The sequence below is a fragment of the Patella vulgata genome, chromosome 7 (assembly GCF_932274485.2).
Source record: "Patella vulgata chromosome 7, xgPatVulg1.2, whole genome shotgun sequence".
Classification (NCBI taxonomy): Eukaryota; Metazoa; Mollusca; class Gastropoda; family Patellidae; genus Patella; species Patella vulgata.
The window spans coordinates 51,444,351-51,462,337 of NC_065885.2; the positions used below are offsets into that span (position 1 = coordinate 51,444,351).

The 17,987-nt window shown below is 37.1% G+C and overlaps 1 protein-coding gene and 1 long non-coding RNA gene across 4 annotated transcripts; both read right to left on the minus strand.

Annotated features, from left to right (window-relative positions):
- Positions 1-1,499: 1,499 nt before the first annotated feature.
- Positions 1,500-5,937, minus strand: LOC126827841 (DNA fragmentation factor subunit alpha). 3 transcript variants are annotated; one of them, XM_050557407.2, is made up of 5 exons: positions 5,500-5,650; positions 4,306-4,450; positions 3,339-3,497; positions 2,191-2,312; positions 1,500-2,063 (listed from the first exon to the last, which is right to left on the minus strand). In XM_050557407.2, exons 2-5 carry the CDS (start codon positions 4,400-4,402, stop codon positions 1,851-1,853), a joined length of 591 nt encoding a protein of 196 aa, XP_050413364.1. In that variant the 5' UTR covers positions 4,403-4,450; positions 5,500-5,650; the 3' UTR covers positions 1,500-1,850. The 3 variants fall into 3 exon arrangements, with proteins under 3 accessions (XP_050413364.1, XP_050413362.1, XP_050413363.1); XM_050557405.2 differs by lacking the exon at positions 5,500-5,650 and adding an exon at positions 5,827-5,937 and having other exon boundaries at positions 1,501-2,063; XM_050557406.2 differs by lacking the exon at positions 5,500-5,650 and adding an exon at positions 5,800-5,899 and having other exon boundaries at positions 1,501-2,063.
- Positions 5,938-9,321: 3,384 nt separating this feature from the next.
- On the minus strand, positions 9,322-17,295 carry LOC130010416 (uncharacterized). The gene is made up of 4 exons (XR_007682918.2): positions 17,242-17,295; positions 14,008-14,137; positions 10,311-10,447; positions 9,322-9,688 (listed from the first exon to the last, which is right to left on the minus strand). It is a non-coding gene; the product is annotated as an uncharacterized LOC130010416 (long non-coding RNA).
- Positions 17,296-17,987: the final 692 nt, after the last annotated feature.

The window sequence follows — 17,987 nt, forward strand, 5'->3', positions numbered from 1 at the left end:
TGTAATGAAACTCTACACAAAGTTTCATAACTATTACTCAATTAGACTTAAAGTTGTCAAGCTCCAAAGTCTCGACCAATCAAATTGCTTATCATCACATGATCATTCTTACCCTGAGCAGCAATCTGATTAAAATACAGAACTATATTCGTTTCATTTTTTTATACTTTCGATGGCCTACACTACATGAAGTTCTGACAAGTTGTACTCGAAAGTGGTGTCAGGAGTCGCACGAGCGACATTGATTTATCAATCAGCGTTGACGTTCCTAGGGGTTTACCCACAGTTCCGTGCAGAGCATGCCAAGAACTCGCTGTAACAGAACGTTTTATTGGCTGTGTCAGACATTGATTAATCAATCAAGAGTTGGCGTTTCTAGTGGTTTACCCACAGTTCCGTGCATGGCAACGCCAAGAAGTTGCCATAACAGACTGTTTCATTGGCTTATCCCCTCAATTCAACCAAAACGCTGGTAATATAACAACACTTCCAGATCCTAGTGTAGTGAAGACAAGTAAAACAAAATTTTGAACTATAAAAAACGAAACGAAGTAGGATCTGTGTTTTAATCAGATTGCCTGAGCAGAAAATACTCATTATCGAACTTTGTCAATCGTGTCCCAAAGCATCAACCAATCAAATTGCTTATCTCTGCTTACTCTACTAAGCAGAAAATGCTCATCTTCGAACTCCATCAAGGCACTCACTCAACAAACACCTACACCAATTTTGAACCTTTTACCTTAATTAGAAAGGGAGTTATTGTGTACCAAAGTCTCAACCAATCAAATTGCTTATCCTGAGCAGAAAATGCTCATTATTGAACTTAATCAAGGGTAATGAAACTATACACTAAGTTTCATCACTCTCACTTAATTAGAACTAAAGTTATGTCCCAAAGCATCCACCAACCAAATTGCTTATCTCTATCCTGAGCAGAATATGCTCATCTTCAAACTCGATGAAGTCAGAAGGCATACACCTAATAAACACCTACACCAATTTTGAACAGTGTATGTTCAATGAGTATCTAATATCATTAGTTATTTCTTTAATAGTTATTTCTTATACTTTTCTCTTGGTTTTCATGACACTACGCTTATACACATACATTGCATACCTCCTTCTGTTGTCCAAACGAATTATCTGTAACATGACCATTTCTTTGCAAAAGGATATTCATACTATGAACATTTGACTTGACTACACTAGAAAGTTTATATCTTAGCTGGGATTATTCAAGAAGACCAGAAGACTCTTCTGGAATTTTTATGTGTAGTTCCCACTGATAATAAATGTGTGTCGAGCTTGGATAGTACAAAAGGCCACTGTCTAGGTTTACAAATTAGTATATCGGAGATGAAATAACAGACAGTTTCATCTGGGAACTATATTATTTCTAATCCGTAACGTTGAGAGGGATTAGATCTTTCCATAGGCCTATACAAAAACATGAATATTACTATGAACAAAAAAAGCTATTTCTTATCATATAAAATCTCTTTATTTTCAATATTGAATTTTTATAAAAATATATGAAGTAACAATAAAATTCTATCAAAACATCTTTTACATAAATGTACTGTGGCAATAATACAACTGATATGGGTACTTTGCGGTAGTTAAACATACAACATAGTAATGATTTTTCTACACAATCTATTAATTAAAGATGATATAAGGAAAGACAAAACCACACAAATGAGCCCTTGGTCCGATACCTGTACATATTATACTTAATATACTATAGTAATATATTCTGTAGAGGAATGATATTTATAGATGTTGGTTTAGGATATGTATTGATAATTGAATTTCTCTGATCGAAAAACCCCAACTAAAACAATGTTTTAAGTATTCTCCAATTTACGTTTTTTGCTGTCATCTTCTACGAAGGGACTATTTTTTCGAGATTGATGATATAAACGTAATAAGTCTATAGCTTCCGATGTTACATGTCTTTCATCAAGATGACGTTGACAAGCATCTTGTAGTGCTTTAGCATAACTTTCTGTTTCTTTTAACAGATGACTCAAATCACTGACACTGGTTGATACTATTTGCTGTAAAATAAAGAAACAAATGGGATTTATAAGCAAATAATTTCAAAACGGTAAAATTGGAGCAATTATTTTGTCATTTATTTTTTTACAAAACAGCTGCTGTAGTACATAATAACAATATACCCACCTCAAGATCATCATTAGAGAATGCTATAATCCGTGATAAATCTTTCTGTAAACCAATAATTAACTGTTTAGTTCTTTCACTTAAACCAGATCCATAATCTGTTTCATCTTGTCCAGATAAACCTGAAACAAAAAGTTTGTCAGGCTACAAATCATATTAGAAGAGCAATAATGGTAAGTGCAGGAGGACCACACTACACACAAAAAACCCTGACAAGACAAAGCCACAGACATTGCAAGAATTAAACAACAAATATCAAATCCAGTGAATGGATCCGGGGCCCGGCCGTAAGAGAGCACTGCACTGTGCTGTACAGTTCATGGCCTGTAATGAAATAGATTGCAGTTTAATGTCCTAGTGTTTTCTGCACAGACTGGGCTAATGAAGACAGACATACACAATACAATGTGCTATGCTGTAAATTTTGCTGGGACAGTGGCTCTACAACCTACTCTTATATCAAATTCCAACTGTCGTGGGTTCTTTTATGTGCATGCCAATGTGTACACAGGACCTCGTTTTTTTTTGTTATCATCCAAAGGAATATATGCTGTCCCTTGCCAAGACCTCCGTTTTAAACCACTGACAAGGGGAACACCGATATAGAACATGGGACCTCCATGTTAGAGCACCGTTTACTCACTGAGCCATCGTGGCTCCCGGCCCGTAAATGATACTGATTCGACTCAAAATAAAAACCACAATATTGAACAATTTGCAACAGCAATAATTTGAAAGGTGATAGTTTGCCAGTTGACGTTATGCGATAGAACGTCAAAAAAATTTGATTAATTATCGGAAATTGTTGAAAACAAGTTCTTTTGTATATACATGTACTGTGTATACATTTCATATCAATCAGTTGAGAACTTTAGCCATAAAATCTTTCATAGGGGCAAAAATTAATAGACTTCTTGTTTCATTAACACTGTATATTTCTAAATGAAATGTGTTAGTTATGTAATTTTTTTCAAATAATCCTTTCTTTTGCACAACCCCGCTTACTTCTTATAGCAAAAGTAGCTTGGACTTGGATTTTAGAAACAAATATTTACTGGATGAATATTTATGACAAAGATACAGATTTACTCACACAAATAAACATTATAATCACTTTATTAATTTATTTTTCTGTCTTTCTGGCTTACCTGCATCTGCATGGTGCCATGTCTCTGAGCCTCTTAAAACCACTATAGTTGAATTACTTGGAACAAAGGCAAAATAATCTTCATCATCAATTTCTGTACCATCCTCTTCTAAAACAACTTTTATATTTTCGTTAGGTTGTATATTCAGTTTGGTTCTACCTAAAAATAGAAGTATTGGGTATGAGAGTTATTGACTATCATCTTGATAAATGCCAATCATTTGCTAGGTGGGGTTGGATCTTGATCAACAATCACTTCTCGCCCTGCAAGTAGCAGAATTTGACAGGTTATTAAAGCATTAATTACTTCTTACCAAACTTTTACAAATGGTACTGAATAGTAAGTCAAGGTAACACTGGAGTCAGGTATTCTAAAAAAAAGTTACGCAACCACTATATAAAACATTTTAGGATATGAACTGGAATTTTGCCTTAAATTAAGATTATTTTAAAGCATGCTTCTGGGGGTGACAACGATATGTGTCTATTAATCGGAACAGGGTGGACAACAAGGGATCTCATGTACTAATTGGTATAGTTCCTTTAGAAACTGTCTCTGAGCGAACTATGTCGGACATAGTCCGATCAGACAGTTCCTAAAGGAACTAAAATTGGTAATGCAAGAGGCTATGCCTTTGAAATTTGATGTTCATGTAAAGCATGGGGATGTCTTGACCAAATTTTGCCCATATATTTTACCCATGTGATCATATCAAAAGAAAATAATTCTAGTAAATGTCCTTCTTCAGGTTGATTTGATAGGGATGAAGAATTTTACACTTGATTGTTCTAGTATCTGTTGTCATTACAGTACTATTCTTTAAAGGAGTTGGTCATATGGCTCTCTGCTTCCAAGCATTTGGTTCAATGTTTCATTTGTTTTCACCGGAAGAATGGAATTTGTGTGAAATCTGGTATTGGGCTGAAGTCGCATACTCTAATTCAATCATATTTTATTGAAAAGTTACCTTTTTTTAGTAAATCTTGCAGTGAAACAACTGTAACAGATTTCTTTACATTGCGATCATTACTCCATAATTTAAATGGACGGGCTGGAGCTGCCATGTTATCTAACTTGGTGTACTAACAACCATAAACATGTAGAATTTAGATCTGGAAAAAAAAACTCCAACTTAAATCTGCTTAGGTAGGATTACAATAGTTATAGTTCAACTCTGAACGTAGGTCTCCTTACACTCGACCCTTACGTGTAAGTAGACCTACATTCTGAGGTCAACTACAATAGCACTTCTTTCTCGTCACATGTTTTAATACATCAGCAACATGCTGCAGATTACTCTCATAGTAAATGTAATTACCAAATTCTTGTTTCCATCCTAGAGTAGCTATAAATATAATGAAACATTTGTTCCTGAATTGCAATTAGATTGTTATATATTGTTATATATATAAACGTAGCTCTACATGTACAGCATTGCAAGGCAATAAGGGGAGATTGGGTGGTCGATTTGATTTAACACGTGCACTTGTATGTGACAAGGAGTAGGGTCTCCTGCCTAGCCTCAGGATTTCCACCGGGTTCTCCCACTACTTAAAGTCCCTATGCACAAGTCAATTATTAAAATAAAAATGAACCATGTTCATCCCCAAATGACCTAGTTTGTATTATGAGTGGAGGTTAAACTCCATTTCTCTCTCTCTCTCTCTGCAAGACAATAAGTTATAAACAGGCTCTATTAATATTATGTCAACCAGCAGCAATGATAACTAGAGTCTAGTTGTAGCATAAATAATTTGAAAAAGTGAGTTAAGGCCTATTCTGAATTTTGATTTGGTAAAAACACGGACCTTATAATACAAGGTCCATGGTAAAAATTACTGTTTTGATAAGTCATACCAAAGAATTCGGAAAAGAGAGAGAGAAAAATGGGGTTAAACATCCACTCGACACAAACTAGGTCATTTCGGGACTAACACAGGGTTCTATTTTATTTCAACAATTCGCTTGCATGTAGGGGTCTTTAGCAGTGGGAGGAAACCGGAGGACCTGGAGAAAACCCACAAGGTTGGACAGGCGCCCCTACTCCTTGTCACGTACAACCGGGGAATCAAATGTGCAATTGAATAACTATCGAATAACTATCACTATCAACACTCAGTATCAGTCACACCACTGTAGGCCTACTAACTAGTACACTCACACTCAACTGTATCAGACATAAAAGTAGGCCTATTATTGTATTCGGATTAAATGTTATTCTCGTTCAAGCAATCAGATTAAAACACAGATCCTATTTCGTTTCGTTTTTATAGTTCAAATTTCGTTTGTAGGCCATCGAAAGTATAAAAAAAAAAACAACCAAATATAGATCTGTATTTTAATCAAATTGTCGTTCAAGTTAAGACAGTGTTGAATATTTGTTGTCTATATGCTGGTTGTAATAATATTGATTTATTTGATTGTATACTCCTCTAATTCATCTCATGTGATCCTATCTTACCGAGCTACATGGAACATAAATACATACAGCGTTTTATTTCAGTCGTTTGAAAGCATTATACGGCTAAACGTCGTTTTAAAAATGTAGAACAAGAGATATTGTGAAACGAAATAGAGATGAGCTAACACTCTCGATCTTCCAGTCAGTATTGGGGGTTATTCAAGATGACGGCCAGTTTGGGCGGGAAAATTCAAATTTTACATAATTATCAAGTTTGGTGTCAAAATATAAGTTTCAAAGTAGCTGAATTCATTTTTTGTACATATTTTAGTGATTAAGTGATTCCCCTGTGTCATTATTGGAGAAATTCCAATTAGGGATTTAGATGTTCGATTAAGGATTGGAGATTAATGATAGGACTACTCCTATCTTAGACCTAATTCAATGACCGTCATCCAATATCAACTAAATTTCATTTGGAGTCTCTCCCAGTTCAACGCGGTAGCGACGTAGGCGTATGTCGACTGGGGCCACTCTCAGGTCACTGCGGAAGCTGATCATGCCTATATTGAAGCACGTGGCGAATTTATTACACAAAATGATTCAAATGTTGTGACACAGATGGATACAATATCGCCTGTTTGTCAGATATGCAGTGAACTATTTGATAATGGTCGTGATATCGAGCTCGGTGAAAAATACCACGTGGAGTGGAATGTCGCAGCTTTCACTATTGCACAATATTGTAACGCTATTAAAGTGGAAAAGTCTGTGTCAAGGTCTAGACGGTCCGTGGTGCCAACATTCATTTTTGCGGATCATTGTCTTTTACATCGTCTGTAGTAGAATTCGCAGCACCTATTTTTTGGACAGGCCAGGGATCTTAATCGGCTCATTATTGTCGGCCTCTAATACCGGTTATCTTTCCGTCGTTTTCGGAATGACGGTGGATAGTTCAATGATTCATTGCATATCGGGATACACCTGTGTCTCATCATTTGAATCTTCAATAGGTTTGGCCATCTTGGCTCAATTTTCGAGGTAAGTGATCGAAATCGGACACGCCTACGACGCTGCGTCCACAGTAGCCTAAGCTGAGCGTGGCCCCTTTCGTCATACCTGCTATGCTTCTTCCGCAGTGAGCAGTGGTCGGCCAGAGAGTCTGAAGGAAATTTATTTAATACCATCGTATTAGATCTGAGCCAGACTCAATTACTCTTAATCCTCAAATCTCCAATGGGATTTCCACATATTTTGAACCAGGGGAACCAGTTAATTAATAAGACGCGCAAATGTGTCGAAAATGGAATCAACTGCTCCCAAAACATATATTTTGACACCAAATGTGGTCATTTTGTAAAATTCGAATTTTCCCGCCCAAATTGGCCGCACTCTGGAATTATTTCCCGATATTGATTCCGCGGTATAACTAATCACCAAAATGGGTATGGAAACGGATTCAGCTACCCCAAAAGGATATATTTGGAAGCCAAACTCGATCATATGATAATTGGATAAAAATTGGCATTTTCCACTGAAAACTGGCGGCCATTTTGGATTATGCCAAATCGACCCATTTGGGCACGGATCTCGGACTGGGACTTTTTTTTGGTGATAATATACGTCTAGACCGACCATAAACAGTGGTCGGCATTTCAATTACAGCAACTGCCCGCACTTATGGTATCTTGTCTGGACTATTTGTATGACTTTTATTGTGTACGATATTAAAAAAGCCATTATTACGTTACTTTCAATAATAACGCCCTTTTTGTATAATTCGGGGAGCCTCAGTGACTAAGTGAGTACGATGATGGCTTCCTGAGCAGGAGGTTCGCCCGCGGTGTTAGCCGAGAAAGTTCCTCGGATTTTTCCGGCGGGAGTTTCCTCTTGTTTGTGGTGCAGGACGGAAGGTCGGACAAGGGCAGTGTCTGGTTGTTCGGATGGAACAGAAAAAAACAAAGGACCCGCGTACAGTTTAGCGTGCACGTAAAAGAACCATTGACAGAATTCAAAATAAGAGTAGGCCATAGCCGCTCTCAGGGCAAAATGTCACTCATAGAGCAATGTCATATGTCAATCTTTATTATTCCAACCGGTGCAAAAAAGCTGGACAGTATCGTTCGAGTTGTCTAACTGTAATATTGCAGCCGATAAAACACCAAACCACAGAGATAGAACTATAATCGGTCGTGAAAATACAAGAATGCCCCAGAGAGACACCAAGAGTTTGTTATAACCATCGATCATCATTCTGTCGAGCAAATTAACGTACTGAATATATCCAAATATCTTTAGTCCATATACACTCAGAAATAAAATCATAAAGAGTTGGTAATTATAAATCTCGACGACATAATATCGGAAAAGCCGTATGCAAGCAACGGCGGTGAGCTTGAATTCCAATATGGCGGCTACTAGAAGTGACTTTTAACTATGTATGAAGTCGAAATAATACTCATCGGGGACCGTTAGAATTATAATTCTGTTTCTGGAATCTGTAGCCTTCAAGATACAAGTGAATGTATAAAACCCCGGGCCATCTTTAAATCCAATATATCGGTTGTTGTATGTAGGGTTAGGTCCAAATATTAAGGCCACCTGCAGATTTCGTCAAGGTCACGAGATGTAAACAGGGCTAGCGCTAACCCTAACCCAGAATCTCGTCAACAATCACGTTTCCTAACCCTAACCCTAATTAGAACAGGTGGGGAAGAGCGATATTTGCATAGTGCAGCTAGGAACGGTCAGCGGACATCGTCCGATCAGACACTGTTCCTAAATGAAATAACTCACCTAATCTGATTAAAACATAGATCCTATTTCGTTTCGTTTTTTATAGTTCAAAATTTTATTTTACTTGTCTTCAAAACACATAGGATCTGGAAGAGTTGTATAACAGGCGTTCTATTTGGTGTGAGGAATAAGCCAATGAAACGGTCTGTTACAGCGAGTTCTTGGTGTGCTCTGCACAGAAATGTAAACCCCTAGAAACGTCAACGCTGATTGATTAATCAATGTGTGACGTCATAGGTAAAAAGCTGCTCGTGTGACCCCCTGACGCGACCTCCCAGTACATCTGGTTAGATCTTCATGTAGTGTAGGCCATCGAAAGTATAAAACACGAAACGAAATAGAGATCTCTATTTTAATCAGATTTTAACTCAACAGTAAGCGTTACAATTCTGTTTCTGGCTTATTGTTAGTACTCATGCAAGTGATACGATTATCAGCAAAATATGACTAGTAAGGCCACGAAATAAAGGGATTATAGTATTCGTTATCATCTTCCGAATTATAAATGGTGGGAGGGGGTCTGTTATTAAGTCAAGTAGCGTGGATTCAATCCAAAGCACGCAAAGTGACAAGAAGTAGAGCCGCCCACTGCTAAATTCCCCTACACTCACACACGAATTCGCTGGTATTCAGTTTTCCAACCCAGAAACAAACATTTTATAATGAATTACACCCACGACTGATTTGACAATATTATTATATTTAATAAACTCTTAAAACAAAATTTACATATGATCTATATACAGTTTACAAACTTGACCCGACTTTATATCTACGGTAAATTACAACAGATTGTACATACAAGCTCAATAACAATAGGTTTTATATATGAACTAATTTACAATAAATTTTACATATGTATTAAATTACAACAGATTTTACATATGAACTAATGTACAATATATTTTACATATGAAATAAATTACACATACGAGTTCAATTACAATATACTTTACATGTAAGCTGAATTACAATATATTTTATATAGGAGTTAAATTGCAATAGATTTTAAGGATGCAAGAAAACTGTAAAATTTGAGTGTTTAAAGAAATATTTAAATAAAGAAAGACCCCTTGAAGTTAGTGGTATTAATATCTGGTATATGGAGGAGGGTGAGTTTGGTATGTGGTAACTCCAGAAGTACAAGTAGTTGCTGTTAGAACAAATTAAAGTACAACATATTAGTGATATGCAACGATATTTGAATTAAATGGCGGAGGAAGCATCTTTGAACATTGTGTTCAACTGCATTGAACATAATGGATCAGTGGGTCATCGACATATTCTTGCAGTAGACTGTAGACAGAGATGTATATACCCAGATGCCTTTCTCCACTGTACACCCCCCCCCCCCCATGACACCACACACCCGCACTCCCCTAAGAATGTCACAAACTTCTGTTTAAGAATAACGGGTGAAAATGTCGATAACTATGGAGAAATATTATAAATGGGCACAGATCGGTCAACGAAAATGGGAGGCTACAAAGAGTATCTATACGGTTGGGACTATTCCCTTCAAATACCATGTATCAGCAAATATTAGATTTTCCCCCAAACATTTGTTTTAAGAAAAAATGCATTTAAGTATTTTTTGGGCGGGTTAGGGTGAGTTTGTGAGACGACTTTTCAAAATCCCATGGAGCAATTTATTGCTCAAAAACTAAATGACGGCTGTATTTTCACATTTCTGTAGGTGGAGTGGTTCTGCCCAATCTGCTGTTCAATTAATAAAATAGGTTAATTCAATCGCGGAAAAAATAAGTAGAACTTACTTGGAGCACAGCCGCCACTTGAGTAAATTACGGTGGCTCTGCGTCTTCTACATACAATGATTATAATAGCTATAAACACAGCTATACAAACAATACTTCCAACAACGGCTCCAGCTACAGTACCCATACTAACTGTCCTGCAATACAAATTTTAATACACATACTTCATTAACGGAGAGGAACTGGTATTTTGATGAATTTAATTTATAGTGAGTAAATTTTCCGAAAAGTGTGAATGGGCAAAGTGGATGTTATTTCAGTCCTGTAAGTTAGGTAAAAAGTTCGTTTCTTTTATTTTTTTTCTGATTTTATACTTCATTGTAATATAACCAATTTTCTATCATCGCGTTCCTCTCCAATGGATGGATTCACATAATTTATTCACCGCAATATACAGCCCTTAATACAAAACCTTGGTCAAGAAAGTCATGTGATCTGAACGCCGACTTCATATTAAATGTGTCAGATGCGCCTTAAATTATGCTGGGACAGCAGCCTTTCATTGAATTACAACCTCGAAGTTTCTTAACACCCGAACGACTAGACGCTGTCCCTTGCCAAGCTCGGAAATCTCCGGCTTGACCAACATAGGAATCGAGCCCAGGACTGCCGTGGCAGTCATGCTGTATACCGTAACTAATATCAATATAGTACAACATAAAATATAAAACGATTCGTAATTCTTATCAGATTTTAATAAGAATAGGAGTTAATGGAGTTATCTTAAACAGACAGCCAAAACAGCATCACCGTCGAATCCTCAATGAATTTCATTTGTCAAGAAATACTTTGCGAGTACCATGTAAACGGAATCCATGATTAGAGGTACACATTTTTCCTACACCCAACAAACCCCAATATTTTTTGTCGGTGATTTCCCCCATGTAAGATTCAGGTTGAAAAACCACCGGGGTTGATAAATAGAGAATCTCCTACTCGATAATGTAAAAACGAGCGACGCTGTGCCGAGTTTTTTTTTATTTTATCGACGAGTGTTGATATTTTTTGATATAAAAAAAGACGAGTAGAAGATTTTATTTATCACGCAACCCTTTCTTACACACACAAATAAATAAATATTATTCTTTAGTATAGATTTTATTTCATGTAAAGCGATATCTCCTTAAGTGATATCGCTCAGTCAGGGCGTAGCTAGCCCAAAAATGGTGGTGGTGGTGGTGGGGCAAGGGCTTCTAGGGGCGCCGATGTACCTACACTTGGCGGGCCACGGCGAACGGTATCCCGGAAGCGCCTCCCTTCAAAGAAAGGTCTAGGGTGCTCTCCCCCCAGAAAATTTTGGAAAATAGGGTTTGCACCTGAGGAGAGGTACTATGAAAATGACGGAAAATTTCAATTTTGAGGCTGAATTTGCGATATTGGCGTATTATATATAAACTTGTTTGAATTTTGAGATTATCACACCTGGTGCAGGCTTGAATCTATTTCATCCCCTTCGTGAATATTGAACTTGAAATTTTCGTACAATCTCCAGTTGGCTTTCTTACGGTAGATTTCTTAGGGCGTCGGTATGCGGTCGGTCTCTTGGTTGGGCGCCCATGATCTCGTAGTGGGCGGCTCACTAATCTCGACATTAAGGGCGCCTCTCCGTGATGAGGCACCCCACCAATCATGCCGTTTTGGGTGCCCCATTGATCAAGTCGTGTACGCCCAGCCAATCTCATTCGAGATTATGCATTATATGCGGCCCGACAATCATATATTGTCATTACAAGGCGCCCCACCAATCATGTCATTATGGGCGCCCCTCCGGGACAAGGCACCCCACAGATCACACCGTTTTGGGCTCCCTATCAATCACGCTGTGGTGTTAATCGTGTGATTCATTATGAGACGCCTCATATATAACATGATTGGCGAGTGACATTGGTTGGGCGCTCCGTCAATCTCGTCGTGTCGAACAACTAGTGTCACTCGGCTTAATGGGGCGCCCACACTGATATGGTCACGTTGGTTGTTGGCTTCGTATTGCGTCCAACGGAAAGGGCGCCAATTTGTTCAGAGGGGGGGGGGCAGCTGCCCCCTCCCCCCCCCACCGCTAGCTACGGGCCTGTCAGTAGATTATGAAAGTTATCACACAAGCGATATCTAATCTACTGTTGAATGAGTTATTGGGCGATAACGATAACTCTGATAACAACAGCTGCATAGGTAAAATAGCCCTACATTTCATTTCGACACGTGTATTATTAAGACAAAACAACGAGCAACTATCAGCCACCATACACACCCCTTCATGTCATAAATATCTGTCTGTTCCGAATATTTAAATTATTCAAGTAAAATTGTCGGTTCTACCGCGCATAATCCCGCTTTCAAATTTTAAACAGAAATCTCTATTATTTTTTTTTAATTACGTTAGACTGTGATTGTTTGAAAATATTACATTGTGTCCAACCAAATGAGTGTGCAATTCGTCCGCAAATTGATAAAAGTAATTAGACTATTAACAATCGTAGCATTGTGAAGTATTAATAGTACACTGTGAAGAATGGGTGTAATACACCATTTTTGTTTTTAAATGGATCGACACCATTTTAACGTTTCTTTCTTTTTTCAGTAGTTTAAAGATACATTATGCGAAAGCCAAACTTGCATATTGTCGAGCGTTTTCTGACTTCAACTCTCTAGATCATCGGGTGGCTTAGATATTGAGTGGATTAGACAATGTATGTCATATCTGCGTCAAACATTAATGGAGGCAAGTCGCTAACTCAATATTAATTATTATCCAGTCTTCGACATTGCAAACACGACTTATAGGTCAATTTAAATCGACATTGATGTTGTAATCTTACCGTGAAAAGATGGGCTTCTGATATCCAATATTTAAGGCAAAATGAACATTTTAAAATTAGCACACGAATCGCGTGCCAGAATGCTTTCAATGAAGTGACTTAGATGAACGAGGCTTTAAATGGCACTCTTCGTGTATTACAGTAAAAACAGAAACGACTGCATGTAAATCAGTTTATATACATTCATAATACATTATTATATCCGTTGCGACCCATTATGTGCCCATTTCTATGTGCCAAAAATAGCGATTTAGCTCCTTTAAAGGCTCAATACCACTCTTGTTGTAACTGAATAATATGTCCCAATCTTTATTCTGGTCAACAAATTGTACTATTTTACAATATTCCAATTAATTGATGATAAAAATTTCATCTTAACACACCTAATTTAAAAAATTGGAAAAATTCAACTAAATGATTTGAAAAGCCTGAAGTGAAGCTTTTCAAATGTGACTTGGATTTAAAAATATTTTTGAACCCTTTGGACAAGTAAAATAGGATTTAATGGATAATTTACACAACAGGTAGGACACTAACACATCTAGTACTTAAAATAAGGCTATTTTTTTTTATTTTCTGGAGCTGTCAAGCCAGCAAGAGTGTTATTGTCCCTTTAATATAGACGGAGATTGCCGATAAAAAGGACTGATTATTGGGGCTTCGTTTATCATGGATGGCAATGGTACTTGGCAATCGAAAACGTGCACTGTTGTGGGTTTGGCTATTTCTTGTCAAACATTCATAACTTCGCCCAGAAAAAAATAATTTGACTGAAATTTTTGAACTAATACATCAAGAACGACCAGCTCTTTCTCTAAATCTCGCTTTATGTATTTTTAAACATGGGCAGTGGAGTTAAACTGTCAAATATAAAAACTTACGTCGTAATGTAAGTTGTGCAACAAGCTGTGAGTGATGATGGGTGAAATCCACCACAGCATCCATACGAACAATATTTATGCTTCAATGTATCAAAACTGTCATAATACTGGCAATAATAAGCCTGGGCAGCTGTAAATATAAAATAGTGTAGACATATAATCATAAAAATCCATTATACATATTTTCGTATCTGTCCGCAGAATAAGCCAATGTTGAGATATAACTTGTATGCGTATTTGTGTATCCCCCCCCCCCCCCCCGGCCACAAAGTTGCAATTTCATATTTTTAAGTTATATTTTTAAAATTTATTAAAATAAAGCCTTAAAATAGATGGTATCTATAAACAGTCCTACCATGTTAAAGAATAATCCTATTAAAGTAGCTAAGTCTCTAACTCAATATCATCCAAAGTCTTACACGTTGCAACAAGTGACCAACAAGAACGAGGCTAGACATACTCAACTGGAGCGCCTGCTTAATAGACTGGAATAACCAGACGCTAGAAATTGCTATAAGGTTGAGACACATGCTGTATTTCGCTGGACATAACTGATTTGAAATTAGAGTCAAAAAGGAAACAATTGAATGTAAATCAGTTTATATACAATCAGATTACATTATTATATGCGTTTCGACCCATTTGGGTCAATTTTTAGGTCCCAAATATTAGCGATTTAGCTCCTTTAATCCTATAATTCACTATTGCCAGTTGAGAAATTGGCAAAAATATCATTTTCCTCTTCAAATTCAAACGTTTGAAAAGAGCTACTCCATGGTGGAGAATAGAAAACAAGGGAGGTAATTGGGAGGTTATTGTGTTATTATTTCCGGTGTAAATGAGTGTTAAGCGTGAAAATGACACCTATGATCGTATAATAGTGAGTTGACAACCTACTGAGCAAAAGAAATAGAAATAATTATGTTTTGACTTTCTTAGAAAATATGAAATTGTAACTTTAGGGCAACCCATAGATTAAGATTGTCACGCTGATATTTAATTAAAAGTTACAGCACGCGTTTCATACACTTGGCCAAATATTTCAAAAGTTATTAGAAATGCTTTAATTGGTAACAATGTTTTTAAACTTATTACTCTTTTTGTCGCTTGTAAAAACGATAAAATTGACATGAATTTCAAGCACAAAAAAGTATTATCATCCACATCGCTTTGTGTGTCCTACCACGACTTATAGCCTTATGATTTTGGATACAAAAAGCCTCTGTGCCCTGTGACGCAGTCTGCTTTCATCGTCCTGATGACTAATTGGTAGTACCAGTTCGGAGCAAAACAGTAGGACGTTAAACCCCATTTCATTTCATTTCATTTAATTGGTAGTAAATATTAGCCCTGTCCTTCTATAATTTCAGAGTATGTACATTTTTTGTGTAACGTCACACGACCCCTCTTCGAGGCTGATTTATTCAAACCTGTGATCCTCAACCTATCAGAATTACCCCCCTCCCCGGATCCCCCCCCCCTCCGCCCCCAATTAATTAAACGAACAATTAATTGGGGCCTACATCATAAAGTTCATAGTAGCTTGTTTTGTAGATAACCACCAATAATATACATTTTAGAAAGATCTTAATATCTTGGAAAATAGACAATCCATGGATATATTATGTAGTATTATTGTGCCAACAAGAAATATCAATGACAGCCGGACGAACGCGAGAGAAGACTATACATGTATACGAAGATCGTATTACGATCACATCAGGGGGTCACGGTGGCTAAGGGGGTAAGACGCTGGGTTGATCGCTAGCCTGGAGGTCGGGTGTTCGATCCCTGTATTGGCCGAGAAAGTTCACCCAGATTTTTCGGCGTGTCCCCCCCCCCCCCTAGTCAGTGATGCAGGACGGAGGGCCTGGCAAGGACAGCTGTCTAGTCATTCGGGTGATCCGAAAAAACCGAGGTTCCGTGTACACATTGGCGTGCACGTAAAAGATCCCTTGACAGTTGGAATTCGATATAAGAGTAGGCCGTAGTGCCGCTGTCCGGTCAAAATTTCCCTCATAGCACACTGTATGGCGTATACCCGTCTTCATTAGCCCAGTTCGGAGCAAAACAGTAGGACGTTAAACCCCATTTCATTTCATTCCCCGATCACATCAAAATGTGGGTGCGTATGAGAATGTTGAGACACCTCATCATTCGTTTTATATATTTCTGAAATACACATTACAATCAAATCCATCTACTGTCAATCTGATTAAAACACAGATCCAATGTAGGGCGAAAGTTATTTTTAATCTTTCTCTCCCTTTCCCCTTTTCCCCCTTTTGCTTGGCGATTTTTGTTGACTTTTTGGTGTAGGATCGAAGAAAAGGGTTTGAAAATACATTTTCTACCAGGTTTTGGTGGATATTCATGATTTTGAGGCGGAAGGATACAAGAGTTGAGAGGTTGGTTAGGTTGAAATGTAGGGTCCAAAATTGCATTTTTTTTTGTCTCTACTTCCAGCTTGTGTATCTCAAGTTTTCCATGGTGAACCTCATACATGCTTTTGGGCAAGAGGTTACCACATGTTGCTCCATCTGTGGTAGAAAGCGTTCTACCCAACGAAAATTTGGGAAAAAGTTAGAGCCGGTCTAAGAGACGAGAATTAACATTAAAGTCAATGGGCAAATCTTTAGTGATCTGTGGCCATTTGGATCTGGAAGACTTGTTATTTAACTCGTGTTCTGCTTGAAATGAGGGGTCAGCCAATCAGATGGTCTGTCGAATCGAGCGTTTGACCTTTTTTGCGCGGAACTGTGGATAGACATTACCAGCAATAGAAATCAAAACAAAGCAAAAGTAGATTTAAAAAGCATGGCGGTCGCTTGCTTGGTACCTGACGTCATAGAACGTGAACTCCCACTATAACTTGTTAGATCTACATGTAGTATAGGCCATCGAAAGTATAAAAAACGAAACGAAATATAGATCTATATTTTAATTAGATTGATCTACTATTATCGAGAAATTTAGATTAAATATTTAGAATAACCATAGAAAATCGGTTTCCGGGTAAGACTCCAATAACCACGTTTCAGCATAATTTCAACCCAGAAAGCGCAAGATACATGCACGACAAAGAAATAAACAAGATTTAATAAAACGGTATTATGAAATCCTCGACAAGAATTTAATTGCTGAGTCCATAATATTATAAAGTTTCACTTAATCAGAAAAGTGTAATTATGCTACCCCCCCCCCCCCCCGAAAAAAAATAATCTTGATACTAACTAGAAAGTATGCTCAGAAGAACTATCACAGCTAACGCCTTCATCTTGATTATTTTATTGTGAAATAAAATTGAAATAGATAATATAGATAAGATCACGTTACCATATACATGTATTGCAAAATACCTCTGACATAGTTTACATATTATGTACTTTGCTCTGTATCAATTTATAATTAGTTCATTGCTATCACAAGATGCTTTCATTATCTTTTAAACATCACCGTCTTCGTCATCTCTATCTTACAGGAGTTATTTTATATTCATAAAGACAATCTACAAGGGTTATAATATACTAATGGGGTGCGCCACAATGTTCAATCCGACAGATTTCAACCGATAAAACGACCTCTGTTGGGGTTGAAAGAACTTTTTTCAAAATGCGGACCTTTACATAACCGTAATGCCATGGACTTTCATAGATCGTTTATTATTATAAAAAGGCGAGTCCTTAAATAAACCTTATGCTATTTTGACGATAAAATAAAGGAAACTCCCAGCAAAAAGTAACTGTGCTGTGGCAGCAATATGGCGATCTATGGTTATCACAAACATTCTACAAAAATATTTTATAAAAAAAAAAAAAAAAAAAATACAAATCAAAGCGAATTTAAATGTTAAGTCAAATCAAAACAAAATGTATACAAATAATAATGATATGTGTCAAACACATTTTCCCATGACACCTATACAGTGGTACTTTTATGTGTACCTATAGAGCAAACTTGCAAATTTTTTGTTTACTCTC

What these genes read in the sequence shown, in the direction of transcription:
- LOC126827841 (XM_050557407.2), bottom strand. Translation starts at nt 4,402, where the DNA reads ATGGCAGCTCCAGCCCGTCCATTTAAATTATGGAGTAATGATCGCAAT. An exon ending in GCAAGATTTACTAAAAAAAG is followed by an intron (nt 3,498 to 4,305) that starts GTAACTTTTCAA and finishes TTCTATTTTTAG; the next exon opens with GTAGAACCAAACTGAATATA. An exon ending in TCTCTAATGATGATCTTGAG is followed by an intron (nt 2,064 to 2,190) that starts GTGGGTATATTG and finishes TTTATTTTACAG; the next exon opens with CAAATAGTATCAACCAGTGT.